General features: G+C 45.5%; 1 protein-coding gene across 1 annotated transcript in view; it reads right to left on the bottom strand.

Moving 5' to 3' along the window:
- Positions 1–577: 577 nt before the first annotated feature.
- EEIG1 (estrogen-induced osteoclastogenesis regulator 1) overlaps positions 578–24,430 on the bottom strand; it is an 81,890-nt gene continuing 58,037 nt past the window's right edge. The window contains exons 3-11 of the mRNA XM_056860616.1: positions 24,050–24,079; positions 16,187–16,303; positions 14,795–14,841; positions 11,858–12,009; positions 9,178–9,282; positions 7,696–7,885; positions 6,000–6,121; positions 1,473–1,542; positions 578–728 (exon numbers count right to left, since the gene is read on the bottom strand). Coding sequence (XP_056716594.1) covers positions 683–728; positions 1,473–1,542; positions 6,000–6,121; positions 7,696–7,885; positions 9,178–9,282; positions 11,858–12,009; positions 14,795–14,841; positions 16,187–16,303; positions 24,050–24,079 — 879 coding nt within the window. The 3' untranslated portion in view covers positions 578–682. The remainder of the gene's footprint in view (positions 729–1,472; positions 1,543–5,999; positions 6,122–7,695; positions 7,886–9,177; positions 9,283–11,857; positions 12,010–14,794; positions 14,842–16,186; positions 16,304–24,049; positions 24,080–24,430) is intronic.

Here is a 24,430-nt window from a genome sequence, read left to right as displayed (position 1 = left end):
TCTACTAGTGACTTTTGAAATGCGCTTTTGGAAAGCAAAAAGCCATTTCCTATAAATGCATCATCTTTGGGGCTCCAAAATATATTTTTGGGTGCTGCACTTCGGTGGTCCCCCAGGGAGAAAAGCAATGCTTTTCTTGCGACCCGCGAAGCAGAAGCCTGTTTGAAGAAAAAAAAAGCTGCATTCTGAAATACACCTGAATTTCTGCTCTCCCTTTGCCTCGGCATTCCATCAGCAATGTGTTTTTTTCTCCCCCAAACTTCAGCCATTTTTTAAAGGAAAAAAAAAAGTTCACAGTGGTATAACCCAATGATTTACACAGACAGTGTTGAAGAAATCCCACGCCGAGACGCAGCTTGTGGAATGAGAATTTGGGGGCGGGGTGAAGAGGAATCCTCCTCTACCAACAAGGAGACGACTGGGATCGGCAGGAAATGGCCGGAGGCTTCCAGATACTGGGAAGAGTTTGGGGAGCCCGCGAGGTGGCCTTGAGCAAAGTGCACCTTCTGGAGTGTTCTGTCCTTGGAGCAGATTGGTAGTGCACATGGCAGGAAGAGGCCTCAGGAGTCCTGCCTGGAATGTTGTGTGAAGAGAAAAAGTTGAAGAGGAGAAATTGGCATCCGACGTGGGTTTGGTTGGGGAGGTGACCATTTCCAGCAGGTCCACCCTGGCCGTTTCACATTTAATGGGTTTCGATTACCACTGGCTCGTAAACTCCAGATGAGACCCTGCACAAGTAATAAAAAAAAGGAAGGGTAGGGGGAAGAAGACAATAATGTCAGCTTGCGGCTCCCGCTCTGAAGAGCATCAATTCAACACTGAAATTGAGACTAAACTAATCTATTAAGAAGAACTAACCTGGACTTAAATCAAACATCAGAATGGTTTTTTTTGTTGGGGGGGGGAAGAAGAGAAGAAAAAACCAAAACAAACACATTTTTAATAGAATATATATATTTTTGGGAAATGAGAACTATAGCAACAATATGATTATGCAGAGTGAAAGAGCCAGAGGCCAACAGACTTGTGCTGCAGCATCGCTTTCATCTCACCAGCACCGGATCCCTCATCTTCTTCCTCCTCTACCTCCTCCCTGATCTTTCCCATTCATGGCCCAAGTCCCCTCCCCACATGCTCTGGGTCAGAACATCCAAAGTTCCAGATTGGTGCAACTTTGTCATCTAGAATGTCAGAGCATCCTCACATGAACACATGAAGCTGCCTTATACTGAATCGGACCTTTGGTCCATCAAAGTCAGTATTGTCAACTCAGACCGGCAGCGGCTCTCCAGGGTCTCAGGCAGGGGTCTTTCACATCCCCTACCTGCCTAGTCCCTTTGACTGGGGATGCCAGGGATTGAACCGGGGACCTTCTGCATGCCAAGCAGATGCTCTACCACTGAGCCACAAGCCCTCCCCTCCTCAGTATGCACGCGGCCCAAGCTCATGCTTGGAAAAGCATCTGGTGGTACCTGTTTGCAAGCTGAATCCCGCTCAACGTGGTTGTGCCATCTCTGCTTACAAACAGCCTCAGGTTACTATCTGTGAAGAAACAGGAGAGCAGAAAACTCAGACACAAACCCACAAAATAACCGCCTGCTGGGAGGTCTCCCCCTACTGTGCTGAGTGAGCAGAAATATTCTCACCGCTTATCTTGCACAGTCACAAAAAGTGAGCAGCATTGACTCCTTTTTGCCTCCAGCCAGAACACCACTGGTACCAGCACATTTCAAGAAGTGCCACTCAGAGAAGGTAAATGCCCCAAGAGAAAGGCAAAAGCGTACCAGGGAGAAAAGGGGAAGAGGACAGGAATCTACTGGAGAGATACTGTCATGTGTGCAAACTGGACTCTTGCCCTTTTGGACATATGACAGTATCCCTCGGGGGGGGGGAGGAAGGGAGGGGGAGGGGGAGAGAGAGAGAGAGACAGACAGAAAGACAGACATGCCCCTAAGGTTGAATTTCTGGGGCTACCATCACTTACATAACCACAATGGATCTATCCCTAAAATTGAACACACACATACACAACATATAGCGGAGGCAATGTTCTGTACAATAAGGTGGCTTGGTTTACATTCTTAAGTATTCTCTACAAAGGAAATGCAAAGTGGCTTACAATACAAAAACCCAATGTAAAGAAAAAAAACAGGAGAACTTTACCCCAAAAAAGGCTTCTGACTGCAGAGGAGGAGGAGAAGGTTTTTATACCCTGCTTTTCTCTACCTTTAAGGAGCCTCAAAACGGCTTACAATCGCCTTCCCTTCCTCTCCCCACAACAGACACCTTATGAGGTAGGTGGGCCTGAGAGAGGTCTGAAGAACTGTGACTAGCCAAAGGTCGCCCAGCAGGCTTCATGTGGAGGAGTGGGGAAACCAACCCGGTTCACCAGATTAGAGTCCACTAATCTTAACCACTACTCCACGCTGGCTCTCTGCCAGCAGATCTTCTTCCAAGCTCCAGGCTATGACCCTCAGGCCAAGAGCCTTTTAGCTCATGCCTCTGGGCCAGCACAGGCTATCAAAGGTTACCTGCAATGAAGGGGTGGGGCAGAGACTTTGGCTGTTACAGCACTAGGTATTCCCAGCGATGTATCAAGAGTTTGGAAATGTTATAAAAAACGTTGCTTTAAAAGGGTTTTTGGATGCCACAGCTAAAAAATGGTTGGAAGACGTCTTCACAGCTAAAACAAAGTGCGAACAGTATTTTTTATAACAGTTTCAAACTCTTAATACATCGGTGGGAATACATAGAAAGTGCGAAAAGTATTTTTTTATAACATTTCCAAACTCTTAATACATCACTGGGAATACCAAGTGCAGTAACAGCTTCAGTTACAAGGGTTTGCAGCAGCTGACTGCATCAAGACACCATCAACACGGTGCTGTCTGTGAGCACAGATGGTTACCTGTTATGCCACAGTTAGCTACTTGCCCCATCATCCACCACCGTGACCCTTAAGATCACCCAAAAGCACTTTCTTGACTCCTCAGACCACCAGATTCAAGCAGCAAAAAAGCCACATCAGCGTAAACCTTCCAGGAACTCATACAGCATATCTTTTTTAGCATGGTGTAGTGGTTAAGAAGAAAAAGAAGAAGAGTTGGTTTTTATATGGCGACTTTCTCTAACATTAAGGGAGAATCAAACCGGCTTACAATCGCCTTCCCTTCCTCTCCCCACAACAGACACCCTGTGAGGCAGGTGGGGCTGAGAGAGTGTGACTAGCCCAAGGTCACCCAGCTGGCTTTGTGTGGAGGAGTGGGGAAACCAACCTGGTTCACCAGATTAGCACCCACCACTCATGTGGAGGAGTGGGGAATCAAACCCGGTTCTCCAGATCAAAGTCCACCGCTCCAAACCATTGCTCTTAACCACTACACCATGCTGGCTCTCCTTCTGGAGACCAAGGTCCATTAAGAGCAGTGGTTCGGAGCGGTGGACTTTAATCTGGAGAACCAGGTTTGATTCTCCACTCCTCCACTTGAGCGGCAGACGCTAATCTGGTGAATTGGATTTGTTTCCCCACTCCTACACATGAAGCCCACTGGGTGACCTTGGGCTAGTCACACTCTCTCAGCCCCACCTACCTCACAGGGTGTCTATTGTGGGAAGGGGAAGGTGATTGTAATCTGGTTTGATTCTCCCTTAAGTACTGGAGAAAGTTGTCATATAAGAACCAACTCTTCTTCTCTTCTAGAAGGGATGTAAAGCTTTTCTCTTGGGCAGGCTTTTGAAAGGTTGTGGTAAGTTTTTGATAAACAGCCAGGCTATGGTAAATTTGATTTTCACGTATCAGAAGGCAGTATTGTAATATCTATGTTAAGCATTTGTATCCTGAGCTAACCGCTAACTTGATTCTCAAGGCAGCTTATGATAAGAAGTTAAATGGAAAGATTAACTGGTTAAAGAGGAGGGACATTCCTTCATACCCTGCTCTGAGTTTCCCAGAAACATCTGGCCAACCACTGTCTGGAAATAACAGATGGACCTCCAGCTTGCTGTGGTAAAGTAAGTCTGATGTTTTTCATAAGCTGCCTTTCCAACTTTTCAAATCAGCATCCTCTGTGTTCACTGGATTATTACTTTCCCCCTAACACTGCCTTGAGAAAAAGTGGAGCAGACTTGGAAACAGATTAAAAAGCACAAAAAAAGAAAACAAATGTCAAACAGCCCAACTTCCAATATTGGCTTATGCTGCAACAGTAAAAGCACAGCCTTTTGCCAAAGGAAGCAGAATAGCACTGGCTGGTTTTGCTATGCTTGCCAGGAAACTAAGCAGTATGAGAAACAGCATCGTAACATTTGAGCAGGAGTGCTACAGGGTTCATAAGAACATAAGAAAGGCCATGCTGGATCAGACCATGGTCCATCAAATCCAGCAGTCTGTTCACACAGTGGCCAACCAGGTGCCTCTAGGAAGCCCACAAACATGACGAGAGCAGCAGCATTATCCTGCCTGTGTTCCACAGCACCAAATACAAAAGGCATGCTCCTCTGATCCTGGAGAGAATAGGTATGCATCATGACCAGTATCCATTTTTGCTAGTAGCCATAAATAAACCTCTCCTCCATGAACATGTCCACTCCCCTCTTAAAGCCTTCCAAGTTGGCAGCCATCACCACATCCTGGGGCAGGGAGTTCCACAATTTAACTATGTGTTGTGTGAAGAAATATTTCCTTTTGTCTGCTTTGAATTTCTCACCCTCTAGCTTCAACAAATGACCCCCATATTCTAGTATTATGAGAGAGGGAGAAAAGCTTCTCCCTGTCCAATCTCTTCATACCATGCATAATTTTATAGACCTCTATCATGTCTCCCCTTAACTGTCTTCTTTCCAAGCTGAACTGTTCAAGATGACAGAGAGCAGCTGGGAGCAGCCTTGTTACCTCCTCCTTACCAGTGCAACGGCCCTTGCACAGCACAGCTGATCTAGGCAGGGGTTGAAAGAGAAGCGTGGACCCTAGGCACCGTTAGAAGTGACCTGCCAAATCAGACCAAGGGTTTTTTACAGGAGACTAATCAGATGCCTCCAGGAAGCCACAAGCAGGTCACGAGGGCAGTGCCCTTCCTTCATTACTGCCCTCAGTGATTGGCACTCAATTTGTCCTCCGAGGATGAAGATGTCATTTAACCATCATGGCTGATATATGTTGGTAGATGTCTCCTCCTCCTTCATAAATCTGCCCAGTGCGCTTTTAAAGCCAGGTAAACTAGTGGCCTAGCAATTCATCTGATGGCAAAAACAGCAGTCAAACTAATGGGCAGTGCCCCCCCCCCCATTTAACTTAGCAAATGTAAAAAAAGTGTTTTTCCAATTACAAGAGTTCTCACTCCCCCCCACATGCTTTAGAACAAAGCACAAAGAGAAACCACAATTATACTGCAGCCCCAATAGGAAAACCCAGACTACATTAGCCACATAGAGCCAGTATAAATAGATACATTTTTAAAGCTGGTTAAAAGATCTAAGCTTGTGAATGTGGCTAGACACAGCTGGAAGCTGTTTCCATAATGGTGGTAGTGGGGGCTGCTGCCAAAAAATGCCTCTTCAGCAGTTGCTACCAACCAAATAGAAAAAGGGAGATACAGGCATACAGATACAGGAATACACATGTCCGGACAGAGGGGCATTTTAAATTGTGGCAGAGGCATTTAAAGAGGAAAGGGTTAAACACACCCTCTTCACCCAACAATGCTTCTGCAGTGTTCAAAGGCAGTCTTTCTGGGAGGGGCAGCTTTCAAATCAAGGAAGAGCCTAATGGTAGATCATTCACACCTCACTCTGGTTGACTGTAGAGAGTCCCAGATCATAAAGAGCAGGGGAGGTGCATGTGGAAGAAGTTGTTCTTGTGATGCTGCCAGAATCCTTCTGCTGAATCCTATCTGCAACTGGATGCGGAGGAGCAATCCATAGGATCAGACCTTAAACTGAGAACATTTGGGAGTCCCAAGGGACAGAGGCTTCATTTTCAGAAAAACCGCTAGAAACCTCACCTTCTGTGTTGCTGACGTCTGTGAAGTCTTGACTCTGCATGATTTTCTCCACTATGTCGTCAGCATCGATCCTGGTGTCGTCCACCCAAGTGGGATGACTTTCCACAGAATCCTTTTTCCTCCTGGCAATGAAAGGATGGACAGAAAAAATGAAACAAGCACCTTCTTGGTTGTTGAATGACTAGGAAGGGCTGAAAAAAGTGGTCATGGTACAGCACTGCTATTACCATCCGGATTTGTCAGTTCGGTTTTTGCATTACAATCTTTTTGTTTATTTGTCTTCCCAAAAAGACAATCTACCAAAAAGACATTTACCATAACAAAATCTAGCAACAGTTAAATTACACACCAAAGCCCAACCACTTACCACATCTGTAAAAAACTTTCTCTAACCCTCAGCGGTACATAGAGTTAATCCATAAAAGCCCTGCAGAAAATAACTACTTTGCAGGCCTTTACTGCAGATGCCTATACTTGCCAAGGGGAGGGCACTGAAAGGGGCTGATGGTGAAGACCTAGATTTGTGCATGGGATTATATAGAGATAGGCAGTTCTGTAGGTATTTGGACCCTAAAACAAATAGCTGAAAAAAAAAGTAAAAAACAGCACTTTAAATTGAGCCCAGAAGAAAACAGGTATGCATCTCTTCTAGAAAATACAATACTTGCTGTAGGCTAAAAATATGAGTCCTATCAAATTCATAACAGTTTGGATTCCACATTCCTCAAGAGACTACTTTTCAACTCAATTTAGTATCCAAGAGACACTGGGCAGTTGTTGGCAAGAGCAAATACTGCCTACATTCAATGGTGACCATTTCAAATGGAAGAAGTAGGACTCCATCTCTACTTAACAAATCAGTTCTAATACTTCAATCAAAACCTTTTGACTAAAGAAGGTGCCCCACTTAAACTGGGCAACACATTTTCAAGGACTGTTTAATATAAGTGCTTACAAACACAACATAGATGGCAGGCACCGTCTTAGAAGAGGAAGGAATGCTTCTACATTAGATGTTCCATGGTTAGATGTTCCATGTTCTACATTTGATGTTCCATCAAAAGCCAGTCCCCAAAAAGAGGCCAAAGCTCAATAGCAGAGTTCATGCTTTGCAAACAAGAAGCCGGTCCCGCACACTTCCAACAAAAAGAACCTTGGGCAACTGAGCAGGGCAAGCAAAGATATTGAGCTGTACAGAACACTGTTGTCATGGGCCTGACTTTGGACAACTGTGGCACAAGGTAGCTTTTGTATGCAGACTTGCTATGGTGACTAAAGGGAACGTCCACATTCAGAGGCAGCAATACCAGTGCCGGGAAGAAACATCAGAGGAAGACCTCGGCCTCTATGCCCTGTTGTTGACCCTCCAGAATAACTGGTTGGCCACTGTATGAGACAGAATGCTGGATTTGGGGAGGGGCCATGGCTCAGTGGTAGAGCATCTGCTTGGAATGCAGAACGTCCCAGGTTCAATCCTTGGCAACTCCAGTTAAAGGGGATGTGAAAGACCCCTGCCTGAGACCCTGGAGAGCCGCTGCCAGTCTGAGTAGACAATACTGACTTTGATGGACCAAGGGTCTGATTCAGTATAAGGCAGCTTCATGTGTTCATGTATTAGATGGACCAGCAGGGCTCTTCTTATGTTCTCCTGAGACACAAGAGGCCCCTTTCTCCTTTCACACCAGCCGACACTCACCTGGACGATCTGTCTAACAGGAGGTTTGGTCTTGGCGGGCGAGGGGGTTTCTCCATCTTGTGTTCTCTCTCACCCTCAGGGCACTCAACCGTCATGCTGAGGCCTCCAGAGGCACTGCTGCTGGTGGAGGTATTCCGCCGGTGGGTCAGGTCAGACATGCTGGAGGACCGCGAGTGCTCGGTGCTGTAGCCTGCGAAAAGATGCAATGTGCGTTATGGACAATCTACGGCACCACTTCACTGTCCCAAAGCAGAAGTAGCTGCATGCGATTTACTCCCACGTATGCTCAAACAAAACAGCTTTGTGGCTCAGGGCATACCAAAAAATCAGAATAGAAAATAAACATTGAACCCAACTTTCTCTTCCAAAAGTAAAGCTGCAGCCACTTAGTGACATGGTTTGAGTGTGGGGCTGCAACTAGGTTTGCCAGTCTCCAGCAGGGGCCTGGAGTACTCCAGGAATTACAACTGATCTCCAGACTCCAGACATCAATTCCTTTGGATGAAATGGCTGCTTTGAAAGGTGGACTCTATGACATCACATCCCTGCTGAGCACACTCTCCAGGCTCCACCCTCTCCAGGAACCCGAGACATAGCAACCCTAGCTGCAACCATGGAGTCCTGGGTTCAGATTCCCACTCTGCCATAAAGCTCTCCAGTTGACCTCAAGTCAGTCACCTTTCTCTCAGCCTGACCTACTTCACAAGCTTATGAGGATGAAATGAAGAAGGGGAGAATCACATTTGAGCTCCGTGGAGGGGAAAAACATAGAAAGGGGACAGAATACTCAACTGGAGTCTGCCTTTCAACCAAAAGGTTTTGGAAACTGCTGCCAGATAAAAACAATAAATGAGCAACCGTATCAAACAAACAAAAGCGGCAACCCTGAAAATATTAAAGCCAGCATGCTCAAACCTGCCCCCCAGCAAAATCAAGTAAAAACACGGTTGAATTAAAAGGAAAAAAAAGGCCTTAACTTGGTAGCTGAAGAGACTCAACATCCTACAAACAACTATAGGCAAGGGGTTGCACGGTCAAGGTGCCACCATGGAGTAGACCATCTCCCTGCTCATCAAACTCTTCCCCTCTGAAGGTGGGCATTTCCCAGAAAAAGGCCTCTGCCAAACTCTCAGGCATGCTGCTGAAGTGTTAAAGGTCACAGCCTACACTCTGAAGCATGCCGAGAAGCAATAAAAGCTCTTCTAAAACTGGCAAGATGCAACCTTGCTAATTAGCTCCCATCTGCAACCCTGCTGCGGCATTTTGTACGAATTGTCTCCAATGCCTTCACTGCTCTTCAGCAACCTCGCTTGCTCTTATCAAAGTACTTTGCAGGTGCAAAACAGCAGACGTTGTGCTCAGAATCGATGTAGGCAGATAAAAGCCCGCTCACAGCATCCTTTGGGTTCCCTTGGCACAAACTATGCCCAGCCCTGCCTCCTTTGCCAGAGAGATGCCACAATCTATCTGATTGGCAGTTACCAGAGATCTTGGATTGCTGGCTGGCATAACTGGAGTTCCGCGAATGCCCTGAGTGGAATACTTCCTCTGGACTGGACAGGTTCTGGTCTGGTTCCTCTGGGACACCTTGTAAAAAACAACAACAGGGCAAGTCAGAAACATTGCTGGCAAACCACAGCTACGTGGTCTAGATTTTCCTGTTGGGAGGATCTAGGGAATCTCTGCTACAGCTGCCGAGGGACACTGGAGCCACACCATGAATAGACAACATTGTCTCTGCCTAGCACTGGAAGCAGCCAAGCAACTTTCAGCACCAACAGATTCCTTTGGATTGTCCCCTCCGAAAAACTGAGTGGCTAGCCAACTCCTGAACGAACGAGGCTCTCACTACAAAGTGAGGTTTAAGGTCTATTTTTGTGGAGGATTCCATTTCAAAACCTAGAGTCTATCTGGATACAGCAGCACTTGCAAGATACATTCCGAGGAAAGGAATTTGGTTTATACCAGGTTAAGTATCCCTTATCCAGACTGCTTGGTCTGTATTTCGGATCTTTCTGTATATTGGAATATTTTGGAATTTTTGCATATAGAAATCCAAATTCATTTATGTTTTATATATACTTTATACACATAGCCTGAATGTCATTCTAAACAAATATTTTTTATAATTTTGTGTACGCTGAACCATCAGAAAGCAAAGGGGTAACTATCTCACCAGAATACCTTTATCAGCTGTTAAACAAGAGCAAAAATGAATGGCAGGCTTTCGGTCTCCACCTGCAATGCAGTGTACATTTTATTTAATTTTTTTAGGTGAGATGAAACACTGAAAGCAGGCAGCATTGAAAGCTGTCTGCATGCCGGCTCAAAGGATCCGGTTTTCGGATCAGTCTGGATATGGGATGTCCGGATAAGGGATACTCTACTTGTACTCTTTGCTCTCCTGCTGTATGCAAAGCCTTTTTCCCTCCATGCAACCCAACAGGCAACCCAATTGCACTACGGAACATCAGCCCATGATGCACATTATTGCACAAGAGAGAAACAAAGGCAGGCTGATCAGGTCGACAAGATGTGCGGTGCCAGTGTGGTTTAGTGGTTAGAGTGTCAGACTAGGATCTGGGAGACCCAGGTTGGAGTCCCCACTCAGCCATGGAAGCTTGTTAAGGTGACCTTGGGCCAGTCACACACTCTCAGGCTAACCTACCTCACAAGGTTGTTGTTGTGCAGATAAAAGGGAGGAGAGGACAACGATGTAAGCTGCTTTGGGTCCCCACTGGGGAGAAAGATGGGGTACAAATGAGGTAATTTTTTAAAAAATAAACTAGCTAGGACAAGTACTGCAAGGAAGACCAATAGCTTTTGAGAGGTGCAAAGCAGAGGTATGGCTACCCTGAAGGTTCAGTGAGCTTGGAATGAAGCCACAGTGCAGACCTGGAAACTGTTGAGCAGCTTTTGGAAAGCTGTCTGCTTAAGATCCCTGGACAAGTGGATAAGGACGCTGTGCCATTGAATATTAGAACCACCATGAGACGGGTCTCAGAAAAGCCTGTGAGGAATGTGTGAAAGAAACCTCAACAAAAAGAGATGGAAGCATTAGCTTTTACCTGCCGACAACATATTACAGATGCATGCCAACATCACTTAGTTATGTTTTAGCATATGGGGAAGAAATTATTTTCCTTGGAGTAGAAACACATGAAGCTGCCTTGTACCTAGTCAGACCATTGGTCCCTCCAGCTCAATACTATCTACAATGAGTGGCAAAAGCTCTCCATAGTCTCAGGCAGAGAAAGGTCCTTCCAAGATCTGTTACCTGAGAATCTTTTGCTAGTGATACTGGGGATTCAGCTTGGGCCTTTCTGCATGTGAAACAGGTGACTTACTGCTGAAGAACAGCCCTCCTGTTTGAGGGTAGACTATTTTAGAAAGTCTTCATTTAGAAGAACTAAGTGTTGAAGAGAGATTCAGAGAGGGAGGTGGTCCAATTAACAGACATGGGAGATATTCTAGGTCTACATAACAGTATGGCACAAGTCAGAGATGGACAAAGGTAGCTGACAGGTAATAAATGTGAGCTGAAGACCAAGAGTCAGTGGTAGGGCGCTCCAGAGTTTTGACATGAACACTAGAGCAGGGGTGTTGAACTCAATGGTTACGAGGGCCAGATATGACATAAATGTCACTTGGTCAGGCCGGGCCATGCCTCCCCAGCCCAGATCAGGAGTGGCGGGGGGGCTGCCTCGGTTGGTTCTCAGGCCTGATAAAAGCTCTCAAGGGGTTGGATCCGGCCCATGGGCCTTATGATTGACACCTAGCCAGCCAGCGTGGTGTAGTGGTTTGGAGCGGTGGACTCTGATCTGGAGAGCTGGGTTTGATTCCCCACTCCTCCACATGAGCAGCGGAGGCTAATAGGGTAAACTGGATTTGTTTCCCTACTCCTACACATGAAGCCAGCTGGGTGACCTTGGGCTAGTCACACTCTCTCAGCCCCACCTACTTCATAGGGTGTCTGTTGAGGGGAAGGGAAGGGAAGATGATTGTAAGCCAGTTTGATTCTTCCTTAAGTGGTAGAGAAAGTGGGCATATAAAAACCAACTCCTCTTCTTCTTCTTCTACCCCTGCACTAGAGGCTCGGTGTCAATACATAATGTGGCAGAGATTCAACGTCTGTACTTCAGAAGGCATATATTGCTTGTACCTGAGCCAAGGATGGTGGGCCTGGGCTTGTTCTGACGGACGGAGCCAATTGTGGCAGGTGTGCTGCTGCTGCTGGTACCTTCACCTTTACAGGTCAACTGCAGGGTGGAGTCCTGCCCTGGGATGCTAATAGATTTGGCTGTGGACGGAGGCCTGTAGAAGCCAAAACAAATGAACAAACAAAGCAATAAACCTTAACAAGTCACGCAAAACTATTACCGAGTCATTAAAAGCAGATTTTCAAGTGGGGAACTTTTACACTGGTTCGCTTCATCACAACAAACTAAAGACGTACTGAAGGGATTGGTAAATGAGAAGGCGACCTCTCTTTAGAGGTTTGGGTCCTTGCAGGGGACTTAAATATTCCCCAGCAAGTGAATGAGTGAAAGGGACAATCATACAAGAGGTTAAAGCACAGACATGCGGAGATGGAGCATATTAGACTGTTAAAATCCTTTGGAGTTTGTCACTAAAGAAGATGTGCTCTGAAGATAAAACATGCAAGAGTTAAGGGCCCTTGGGCACCACACGGGCGAGACTGTGCAGAACCTGTCTGCATCATTATGATACCCAACAGTAAAGTGGTTGGCCCCGTGCCAATCACAAAAGCAGCAAATCCAGGCTACCCACAGGCAAGACAAACTTCTCTACCTACTCACAGGGCTCTTCAGGTATGAGGAAAACATGACTCTGTAAATTAACCAAAAGAAAAGGGAACAGGAGGGACCCCCCCCCTTCGCAAATGGCCCGAGGGTTGAATTCGCTCCAGGACCACAAGATATTGACAGTTGAAAGGAAAATGGGGTGGAGAATCTGTCCATGCTCCTGAAAGCTCACACAATTCCAGAAGGAAATATTTTGCTTAGTGGGCTGAAACTTTTCCTGCCCCCTGCAATTTCTCCCTGCTTGGGATTTCCCAAGTTTGTTTCCTCTAATAATAAATCAAGCCAACCACCAAAACAGCACTATGGACCAGCCACAGAGGGACATTTCTATCCCAGCATTGCCTGCACATCCTAAGGGAAGCTGGCAAATAGCAAGGGAGCTGAACCTGTTCAACTGCATAAGAGTAAAGGGAGGAGTCGCAAAAAGAATGTGCGCATTGATTGAAAATTAGTCATTCTTTCAGCAATGCTGGACAAATAGGTATGACGCTTGAGGAGATAAGGTATGCTGAGAATTCATGTTGAGTGTAATAATGCATAAAATGGTCGTGGACAGGAAGGCAATGGACTGCCACTTTGAGCATGCAGGGAGGCCTCTGATGTGGCAAGGCAAATTGGACTTACTTGACCCTCTTGATATGTATTTGTGTTTTGCATATGAAAATATATATACATTTTAAAAGGCATCATTTTCCTTCCTTCCCTTAACCTGATAAGGATATAAAACAGGCAACTGGGACTGAGAAGCATAAAAGCTTACTGCGTGGGTAGCTGTAGCAATACAGGAAGGTGGTCACCTGTAGCCTCCAATTATGTGATAAACCCAACCTTACAGGAATACAGACACAGAAGTAAGGGAACAAGGCGGTCGTGGCTTTTAGATTCTGGGTCAAGATTTATTTCTCTACAGAGGCGAACGGATATTTATACCTACTTAAAACAGACTCTTACCAGACCTCTTGGAGTAAGCTAGTTGAATGTCGTATCCAGTCTATAGGAATCTCTCTTTCTGACCTAAAGGATCATGGGTCATCGGCAGCTCTTTCTTCAATCCTGAGCTGCTTGCAAAAACTGGATTTCAGAAGTACTACAATAAGAGCACTTAGAGCAGGGGTAGGGAACCTCTGGCCCATGGGCCGTTTCCAGCCCGCGGGATAATTTTATCCGGCCTGCGGCCCGCCTGCCAAGACTCCCCGCCCAGCCCTCCCCCTGCTTGAGCCCCTGTCCCGCGAGCTAGCCATGGCGCCATCAGAGGGTCTCCGCCCATTCCCCCTGGCCTGCATGCTTGCCGTGCCACCGCCGCCGGAGGGTCCCCGCCCAGCCCTCGCCATCGTCTGCGCCGCTGCCCAGCCCTCCCCCTGCTCGAGCCCCCAGCCCACACGCTAGCCTCAGCACCATCAGAGGGTCCCCGCCCAGCCCCCTGTGCTCCATTCCCCGGCCTGCATGCTTGCCGCCCCGCCGCTGCCGGAGGGCCACGCTCCATTCCCCGGCCTGCGTGCTTGTCGTGCCGCCACCGCCAGAGGGTCCCCAACGAGCGCTCCCCGTGCGTGTGTGTACGCGCGAAGCTGTACGGCCCAGCAAGTATGTGTTTGTGTGTGTCGGGGGGGAGCATCCTTCCCTCCCTTTCCTTCCTTCCTTTCTTTTCTTCCTTCCTTTTTTCTTTCTTTCCCCTGCATAGCCTCTCCTAGGGTTGCCAACCTCCAGGTGGTGGCTGGAGACCTGGCAACCCTAGCCTCTCCCCCCCCTAACCCGCGCCGGGAGATCTACGCCTGGTATGTCCCCCGAATGATGTTATAAATGTGCGAATGGCCCTTGGCAGGAAAAGGGTTCCCCACCCCTGATTTATATGTTGGCTAGACTAAATACCACTCCATCAGGGGAGTTAATGGGTCATTTAAATAGGGTACGTATTGTGAGAGAGTATGTCAGTGTGGTTCTGGCCAAACAGACACTCTTCAGCATTCCTTGTTTAGCTGCAACCTGCTCAACAAAGCTAGAGACAGATGGATAAAGCCTTTTATCTGAGAATCTGTTTGAGAATTGGATAATTTGAGGGTTCTAGCAGGGGTGGATTTTAAAGCTACATTGGCAGTTGCCAAGTTTTTATCTCAGTCAATCAAGTTCCTTTTTAATTTTGATCTTAGTGTGACATTGTTCAGGGCGGAATTGGCCATATGAACAGTATCAGTAAAGTAAAGGAACAAGGCAGAAGTATGACAATCCTGGCTCCCTTTTACCTATTTTTAGCATAAGAGCTCATTCAAACAACTCACGTTTTGAAGCAGGGGTCTCCAGAGAGCAGGGACATTCCAATCATCACCTGTGGAAGAGGGACAAATACAAAGCAGCTAAATTTCTCAAAATTATCCAAGGCATTTTGTTAATTGTGCATTGTTACTTGCACCCTTTCTTTTAGTGTTGAATTGGTTTTCTTGACTGCTGTATTGTTTTATTCGTATGATTGACTACTGTAGCCTTTTTAAACATAATGTAAGCTTTATGTAAGTGTACGCCACGCTCAGCATTCTTTCTAGAGAATACAGCTAATAAGTATTGTAAATAAAAAGAATGGCTTAATTTTAAAATGTAATAGAATTGTACTGAACTTTTTTGACAAGTAACAGAAAAAATCTTTCCATTCCCCCCACGTTCTTGAATTTCTGATCAAGTGTAATATTCTCCTCCCAAGAACTGATTTACCCAGTGGATGACGTGCATACTGTGCTAAGTTAGCACCTGGTAGACTACTGGCTTTACGTGCTCACACAGTGACCAAGCAACAGGACTGATTAAGAACAGTTTATTCTTCCATAGTATTCTTTGAGGTGCCTTTTGTTTTGTGTCATTCTGCTTTTCTAGGCAATTTCGGAACAGAGATCTTCCCCAGCCTGCTGTAATGCTCCAACCCTCCACATGGTAAACAGAGAATCTCAAACAATAAAGGATACCAGCAGTTGCAATGACCTCTGGCTGAAGACCTGCATTAAAGTCAGCCAAGCACATAACATTCAGTATTAAATAAGACTGTGCATTGCTGCATATGCCATCTTGAAGATGTGCATTAGGAAACACACTGCAGTCAAGAGCCAGCATCAATGTAGTGCAGTGGACACAGTGCTGCGTATGGAGTCACGAGGCTGAAGAGAGCGGAATTTGGGGAGGGGAGGGACTTCAATGCCATAGAGTCCAATTGCCAAAGCGACCATTTTCTCCAGGGAAACTGATTTCTATTGCCTGGAGATCAGTTGTAATAGCAGGAGATCTCAGGCAAGTACCTGGAGGTTGGCAACCCTATTAAGCACTGAAGTAGATTCTTTTAGTTGCTAGGCTTGAAACCACAACTTGGGCATGTACCCAGCTAAAGGATGTTATGGTGTCCCAAGTGAAGGCCAACCTGCAGGACAGGTAGACACATGTATGCATAAAACTTAGATGAAAACGACTGCCCCCACAAGCAAGAACAACAAGGCATTAAGTAGATTGGACTGATTTTTTCCCCAGTGTGCATGGAGACTTGCAATTCCTTACAACTTGTGGTGAAACAAATGAGTTCAAGTCTCTCTTTGAATCTCTGCTATTAAAACCAAGAATCAGCGAAGGGGAAATATCCTTTGAAAGCACATCTAGTTGTACAGCGCCGGTCAGTGGGTTCTTTCTGCATTTACCTTCAAGATGGAATTATCCTGCCGTGTATTCTTGGTATCGTACCCCTCCAGCAAGCAGCATCGGACAGTGAACCCAGAGCCAGCAAATTCCGCCAGATTCAGATCAGCAAAACCCAGCTGTAAAGCCAACACATTTTTAAAAAGCATTCAACACTTTGCATCATACACAGCAAACCAACCAGGAAAGGAGAGCACTGAGTGGAGGCAGCCACAGAACCTGGCAGCATCTGCACCCCAGGATGGAACATGTCACATCCTTAACCGCCAAGAGAGGCAAATCGTTACAGACTGCCGGGAAATTTTTTAGGGATAAGGTGAAGGAAACAGAACTGCTGCTCTGGCAAGGACAGCGTTAAACCGCCTGCAGCCATTGCATAACCAAGGACACAGAAGACACTAGGTCAATGATGTGGAAAAACACACTCCTATGCACAGATACAAAACACAATAAAGGCACTCTTTGTATTGGGCCATCCCAGAATGCAGTGCAGCTCGCACACAGAGAGATGAAAGGATATTGTTGTAGATTAAAATCAGCACACTGTTCCCAATAAGCACGACTGAGAACATATTTTACAATCTCTTTAAAACATATTTTACAGTCTCTTTAAAAAACAACAACCAAGAGTTAAGGTTAAAAGCCTTCTTAGAGGGCTACAGTGAGGCTTGGGAATGTGCCCCAATTCTAAGAGAGTGGCCACAGCCCCTCAAGTTAGGATTTCCTCATATGTTGATGCAACTAAACAAGGGCAAGGGAAAACTTTGGGAGATGTCCAAGAGTTAAAAGTCTCACTTAAGCTGCCAGCAGGATGCACTTGGTTAAAAATGTGGGACTTTAAAAAAATTATTAAGTTCCAGAACATAGGAACTCATGGGAAAGTTTGGGTTAGGATTAGCAGCTGCTGTTCTATCTTCTTCTCCCTGCTAACTCTTGAAGGAAGGACAACAGACAGATCATAGAATCAGAGAGTTGGGCCATACAGACCATCTAGTCCAACCCCCTGCTTAATGCAGGATCAGCCTAGAGCATCCCTGACAAGTGCTTGTTCAGCATCTGCTTAAAGACCGCCAGTGAGGGGGAGCTCTTCACTTCCCTAGGTAGCTGATTCCACTGTCAAACAAGTCTTACTGTAAATTTCCCCCCCTAATACCCAGCCAGGACCTTTCTCCTGCAATTTAAACCCACTATTGCGAGTCCTATCCTCTGCTGCCAGAGGAGAGCTCCCTGCCCTCCTCTAAGTGACAGCCCTTCAAATACTTAAAGTGAGCGATCCTGTCCCCCCTCAACCTCCTCTTCTCCAGACTAAACATTCCCAACTCAGGAATATATATTTTTTTGAGATAAGCAAAGTGTATCTGCTTGGCTATTTTGACTCATGACGGGGCAAAACTAGTTCGGTTCACGGAGGCAGGCTTAATGATGAGCAGGAAGCTTGAATAAGAATTCCCCAAGGACGGCTTTTGTTTATAAAGGGATGCACAGCTAGTCACATTCACATACATGTGAATACACAACATGGAGTTCCGTGCTCAAATAACCACTGGGGCTGTAGTTGTCATTTTTGCTATATGCGCCAGTGTAAGTGACAACATGTCAGAGGAGTTCCCGGCATGGACCACGTGCCAACAGCACAGCAGCTTTTGGGCTCAAGCGAGGACCCACAAGAAGTGCAGCGATGGAGGTTTCCCGCCTACCTGAATCTGATGATGGAACCACATCTGCTATATGGCCATGCAGATGTGCCCTTCATGTCACTTCCCGGGCACCACCCAATCACAACACTACTTAGCATTTATACAGCACTTTACTTAGGAGGTCAAAGGGCTTTGTGTACATTAGTTTGACAACTCTTATGAAGAGCTGGTATATGTTGTGTGTGTGTTAAGGGCCGTCAAGTCGCTTCTGACTCATGGCGACCCTATGAATCAATGTCCTCCAAAATGTCCCATCTTTGACAGCCTTGCTTGGGTCTTGCAAATTGAGGGCTGTGGCTTCCTTTATTGAGTCAATCCATCTCTTGTTGGGTCTTCCTCTTTTCCTGCTGCCCTCAACTTTTCCTAGCATGACTATCTTTTCTAGTGACTCTTGCCTTCTCATAATGTGACCAAAATACAATAGTCTCGGTTTAGTCATTTTAGCTTCTAGGGTCCAGGCTTGATTTGATCTAGAACCCAGATTTGTTTTTGTTTTTGGCAGTCCATGGTATCCATAACACTCCCCTCCAACACCACATTTCAAAGGAGTCTACTTTCTTCCTGTCAGCTTTCTTCATTGCCCAGCTTTCACACCCATACATAGTAATAGGGAATACGATGGCATGAATTAACTTCATCTTGGTTGCCAGTGACACATCCTTACACTTCAAAATATTTTCTAGCTCCTTCATGGCTGCCCTTCCCAGTCTCAATCTCCTTCTGATTTCTTGGCTGCAGTCTCCCTTTTGGCTGATGATGGAGCCAAGGAATATGTTATGTTAACTTGGGCTATTTTTCAGAAAGGCTAAGAATTTCAACCCATAAGAGGTAGGTCAGCATTGTTATCCTCATATTGCAGATTGGTGGTAGGGGACTGATACAGAAGTAATGGGCAAGGGCATACCTGCAGAATAAAAAGGAGTCCAGTGGCACCTTAAAGACTAAAACATTATTCCAGCACAAACTTCTGTGAGTCAGCGCTCACTTATGCTGCAATAAATTTTGTTAGTCTGTAGCAGCAAAATATTCCAGTGACACCTTAAAACACTAACGCTGCTACTTCTCTGGAATTACCAGCTTGTCTGGAGCCATCTTAGTGAGTTCATGCTGAATGTGAACTATGAATCAAGGATTGCCCTGCACACTTTACTGTGTGTGCATGCTGCAGACATAAGCCAGTTGTTCTTAAAACCCCAAGGAACCCTGGGAAAAACCTGTGTGGTATAGTGATTAGAGAGTCAAAGGACACTTACATCCTTAGCCATGATACTCACTCAGGCCAAGTTACACCCTTCCGATGTAACTCATCTTGCAGAACCATTGAGAGGATAAAATGGAGTGAGAGTCTTGTGATATCTTAAAGGTTAAGAGTTCTAGTATAGCATAAATGATGTGGGACTATGCCATAATGTTATCTAACATACTCGACTCCCTCTTACAAAGGCTCTGTCCCTACAACAGGGGTGAACCAGGAACACTGGAACATGTCCTTCTTAGGTGTAGTTACTATAAGGAGGAAAGGGAGAAGATTCTTGGCCCTCTTTTGAGAAAGAGTACTGGTTATCCTGAATCTGTTAGAGTTAACATCCTTCTTAAGGATGAATTTTCTCAGGTGACAAAGTCGGTGGCCAAGTTTTGAAGAATAGTATTTAATTTTCTGAAATCTAAACTGTATTGAAAAGTTGTTGATGGGATTGAATGTTTAAATGTATATTGTTGACAAATTTTTAACCATTTTAAAGAAAGCAATATTTTTGTATGGTGTTTTAACCAAAATGTATTTTTTATACTGCTGAAGGGGTAAGGCAATGTAACTGCAAAAATTTTATGTTTGGTCTAAGGACCATAATAAATCTACTTTACTTAACATACTACATTGGGGAGGGGCTGAGGCTCAGCGGTCAAGCATTTGCTTGCATGCTGGAAGTCCCAGGGTTAATGCCCCATTAACTCCAGTTAAAAGGACCAAGTAGCAGGTCATGTGAGAGTCCCTTTTAGGGATTAGACCCAAATGAGCCACTGCCAGCCAGAGTAGAAAAGATGGACCTCGATAAGGCCTCATGGTCTGATTTAGGATAAAGCAGGTTCATGTGTTCAAGATTTTTGGTTACAATGAAAAACTGGCTTCACCTCTACAACTCTAAGACAAACATTTTATGATGTTAGTGGACACAAACAGCTGTAACATTTTCTATAAATATGTTAACTCATACTATCAATGAAGAAAGCTGAAAGGAAGGAAGTAGACTCCTCTGAAATGTGGTGTTGGAGGAGAGTGTTATGGATACTGCAGACTGCCAAAAAAACAAATCAGTGGGTTATAGATCAAATCAAGCCTGAACTGACCCTAGAAGCTAAAATGACTAAACTGAGGCTATCGTACTTTGGTCACATTATGAGAAGACAAGAGTCACTGGAAAAGACAATCATGCTAGGAAAAGGTGAAGGCAGCAGGAAAAGAGGAAGACCCAACAAGAGATGGATTGGAAGCCACAGCCCTCAATTTGCAAGACCCAAGCAAGGCTGTTAAAGATAGGACTTTTGGAGGACATTGATTTATAGGGTTGCCATGAGTTGGAAGCAACTTGACGGCACTTAACACACACACGCTGTTATATATGTCTGGATCAGATCTTCCGCCAGAGAGAAAGGCCACCCCTTCACAAGAAAGAGATCATCCATATTGAGGAAGAAAGGAAACAGATATCACAGACATTATTTTGGGTAGCTTCCTGAACTCTGTGGTCAAAACCAGCGTTACCCTGGAATCACCGCAGCATGCAAACAGGAAACATGCATCTCACATGGCCACATCTGTGACTCTGGAGATCATAAAGTTTCTCCAGCTCACATGGAAGCTTCCAGATTATGCTGCTGATTCTAATGGGGAATGAAAGGGTCCTCAAAGCAAGCGCACTCACAGACCAAGACCACACATTCCAAGGTTTGCTTCAAATCCCCTCTAACAGATTTCTGTTGGTTGTTTTTTTTAAAAAACCAACACCTTCCCATTCCCTTGTACTCTATTTAAAAGTCACTCTGGTTTCGTTACAGGTGACATCTTCCTGTTTGCAATTTCCCTCCACTCCCTTGCATTAGTCAACAGCTTGGATCCCCGAAGAGGAAAGAAAAAAAGAAAAGAGGATTCCTTCTGATGTTTGCCTCGGAAAAGGTGACCTACTTTCCTCTTCTTTTTTTTAATTGCTTCTCCACTCGCGGCCACACTATGACTTTCACTAATGCTGAAGAGTTGCTGTTTTTCAGGTTGAAACGCAACAGGAAAAACAGCATCCTTATGGAAAAGACCTGTTCATTGTCAGGGGACAGGCCTCAATACTCCCAACTGCCTTCATGAGTGGTGGGAAAATGGCAGGGTCCGGCTAGGACAAGGTACGCCTGTCCAAAAAGTAGGCCTGTGGCCTTCAAATTCCGCTGCTATATAACTTTGCACAACATGCTGAGGTCTGAACTTTTCCAGGAAACGGATTCCTGAGGGCGAGGTGATGACCGAAGGCAGCCTGACGCTGCAGGAGGAAGGTCAGCCCTTGTAACAAAAGGATGTTCTCAGACATAACCTCTCAGTACTGCTTCCTTCATTTTCCCACCCAGCAGCCAGCACCATCATCTGGCTCAGACACACGAATTTCCTCTCCATCAGCACATCCCGCAGGGCCCACTTCCACCCATGAGCTTTTCTGTGCTCTCTCTTGCCAAAGAAGTATTAGCAACAAGCAAAGAGATCCGTGGCTTCTGACTGGGACATCAGGCTGCCTGTGCCACATGAAGTGGAAGGCTCCCGTGGAAAGAGGGAGGACACAAAAGACTGTCCAGGGTCACCTGACTGGAGATTTCTGCCATACAGCATCCAAAAAGGCAGCCATTTGCACATTCTGGAGCACAACTACAGGAAGATGAGCAATCTCCAAAACTCCTGTGTTATCTTGAGTGTTCCCTCTGTTCCTCCTCACCAATGTCTGTATGTGTGTTGCTGTTTTTTAAATTTCACAAATACCCAAGGAGGACATGTACCATACATTGCTTCCCCATTGCCTTTTCTGGTATCATCTACTGAACCACAGTGGTTACTCGGCAACAGCAACACAGAAGAGTACTACTGTCTAGGTTAGAGGAACAAGAGGGCATGGAGGGGAAAGAGGGACCAGGAACCATCATTTCAGTTTACAGGGTAACATAAGCAAGCAGCATGGCACCATGGGCAGGGGTGCAAGAGTGGTTCATGAAAGGACACGCTTAAGAAGTGGACCTTAAGGAAGGCACCGAGAAGAACAGCAGGCCACTGTCTGAGGCTCAGGAAGAGGTAAGCAGAAAATATTGAGAGAAGCAAGCTGACACATGTGCGGAACATGACAAAAGGAAAGATGCCATCATGGAATGGGTATAGGCAGACCCCTTCAAAGCACGGCCAGTCAAAACTTAACAAGGACAGCCACCTCCTATATGAAACTAACCCTACACTTAAATCATCGCCCAAGACCATGTACCATATTTCCCTCCCTCAGTTGGAGATACAGTGCATGGCAATATGTGACAGGGCCTTTTCAATGGTGGCACCTAGGCTATGGAACACACTTGTGAGGGAGATTTGTATGTCTCCCTCACTGGCAGTATTTAGGAGGCATGTGAAAAACTTTCCTGTTCTGGGACTATTGAGTTGCATATGATGTCGCACTGATTCGCTGGGGACTTTTGCTTTTATACTCCATTGCTTTTAGTTTTGCAGGTGTAGTTTCTTTGGATGTTATTTGATTGTAAGTTTTGACGCCTCTTTGCTGTAAGCCACCTTGAGGTCTGGAATGGTAGGTGCGGGACAAATATTTTAATCAATACAATCTTGTTTCAGCTGCCCTCTGCTGATTAATCAGTCTTTCCCTCCCAAAGTCAGTGCTTGCTTAGGACGCATACAGCTCAAAATAGTACAGTACATGATTTGCACGCGACAGGTCCCTGGTGTGGACCGTAATAAAGTTTTAAGTAATTCAGTAGTGAACAGAAGAAAGTGTTATTATTTGGACAGAAACTCAGTCAGAGCCACACTAGGTAGGACCGCCAGCATGTTTGGATATTAATCTAACCCTTATAACATTGAAATCACTGAACCCTGTATTAACTTATTATCATTAAACACATTATAGCAACAGGCCCCTGGGCTGGGGAACACCTTTGCTTGGAGCCTTGGAGAAAATAGTTGGGTAGAGTGGACAGTATTGAGCTAGACAGGCTAATGGCCTGAATTGTTATGAGGCAGGTTCATATAGTTCTCTATATGACCTGATTAACATGGATCGGTGTCAGCCTACGTTTGCTACTGCCTTGGGGAGGGGAAGAGGAAATGAAGTAAAAATAGAACCATTGTCTGGAAGCAAGAGGTCGCTTACATGGTAGTCTTATGATACCGAGGAAGAAGTACCAAGGATCAGAGTTTTCCAGAAACATTTTATATGTTCCAGTTTTCAGTAATTCCCATATTTAGGAGTTCCAGGGGACAGGATTTACTTCTGAGCAAGAACACAATTCCACTGACAACACATGGGAGGAAAACTGGCTGAACTACAGGTCTTACTAAAAATGCTGGCCTCCCTAGCTTGCTGCCAAACAACTGTCTGCAGGCCATACTGTGGCCTTATATTGCAACCCTATGCGCCATTAGAAATTAGAATTTATGGTTTTAATCTGTTAGGACAGTTTTAACTTACTGTTGTATGCTGTTTTACGGTTTCACTGTATATTTTGCGTTTTATGTGAGCCGCTCTGAGCCCGGCTTGCTGGGGTAGAGCGGATTATAAGATTGACAAAACAAACAAACATCTTCTCAGGAAAGAAAGAAGGAAGAGGATATTGTGTCTAACTGGAGCATAGCTCTGTTCCCAGAGACATCTCTTCCTTGATTGATTAAAGGTGGCACAGCAGACAAAAGCGTGATGCAGGAAGGGCTCCCCTCTCAGTTCATTGGGTGGCTTTAGGCTAGCTGGTCTCTCACAGCCTCAGAGTCCCCATCTGCAATATGGGAATAATAGCACTGGCCTACCTTGAAGGGCTGTCCTAAGGGTTTGTGGAACATTGTAAACACTTGAAAGTGCTATATAAATGTGCACATCGGGACGTGGAAAACAGACACTTTTGCTTTTCAGTTCTCACAGCTCCTCTTACCTTGGAGTAGGTTTTTCCGCCTTTCAGTTCCTATAACGGGAAACAAAGAGGATACAAGAAAAGGGAAAAAAGGATTCATCAGCTTTAATGGAGGAATGAGAACACTGTCATTTTTTTCTTTGTCTCTGCATAATTAGTGTCATTCAAAGATCGCCCTTCGGCTGTCAGTGTATTTGCTGAAGGTATTTTTCAATGCACTGAAAACTATGCAGCCTGATAAACACCCAGGGCATTCCACTGCTTGGAATAATTACCGCTTCACCAGGCTTATTAATTCCTCTGGAGGAGGAGAGAAATTAAGTACAGGTGCCGGGGGCCAGTCAGAGTTACCTTGCTAATCATTTATGACTGCTTTAGTGGCTGAAAACACACAAATCAGCT

This window comes from Euleptes europaea, chromosome 14 (assembly GCF_029931775.1).
Source record: "Euleptes europaea isolate rEulEur1 chromosome 14, rEulEur1.hap1, whole genome shotgun sequence".
In the NCBI taxonomy this organism is placed as follows: domain Eukaryota; kingdom Metazoa; phylum Chordata; class Lepidosauria; order Squamata; family Sphaerodactylidae; genus Euleptes; species Euleptes europaea.
The sequence above is the reverse complement of the archived record's forward strand: the minus strand, read 5'-3'. Positions and strand labels throughout refer to the sequence as shown.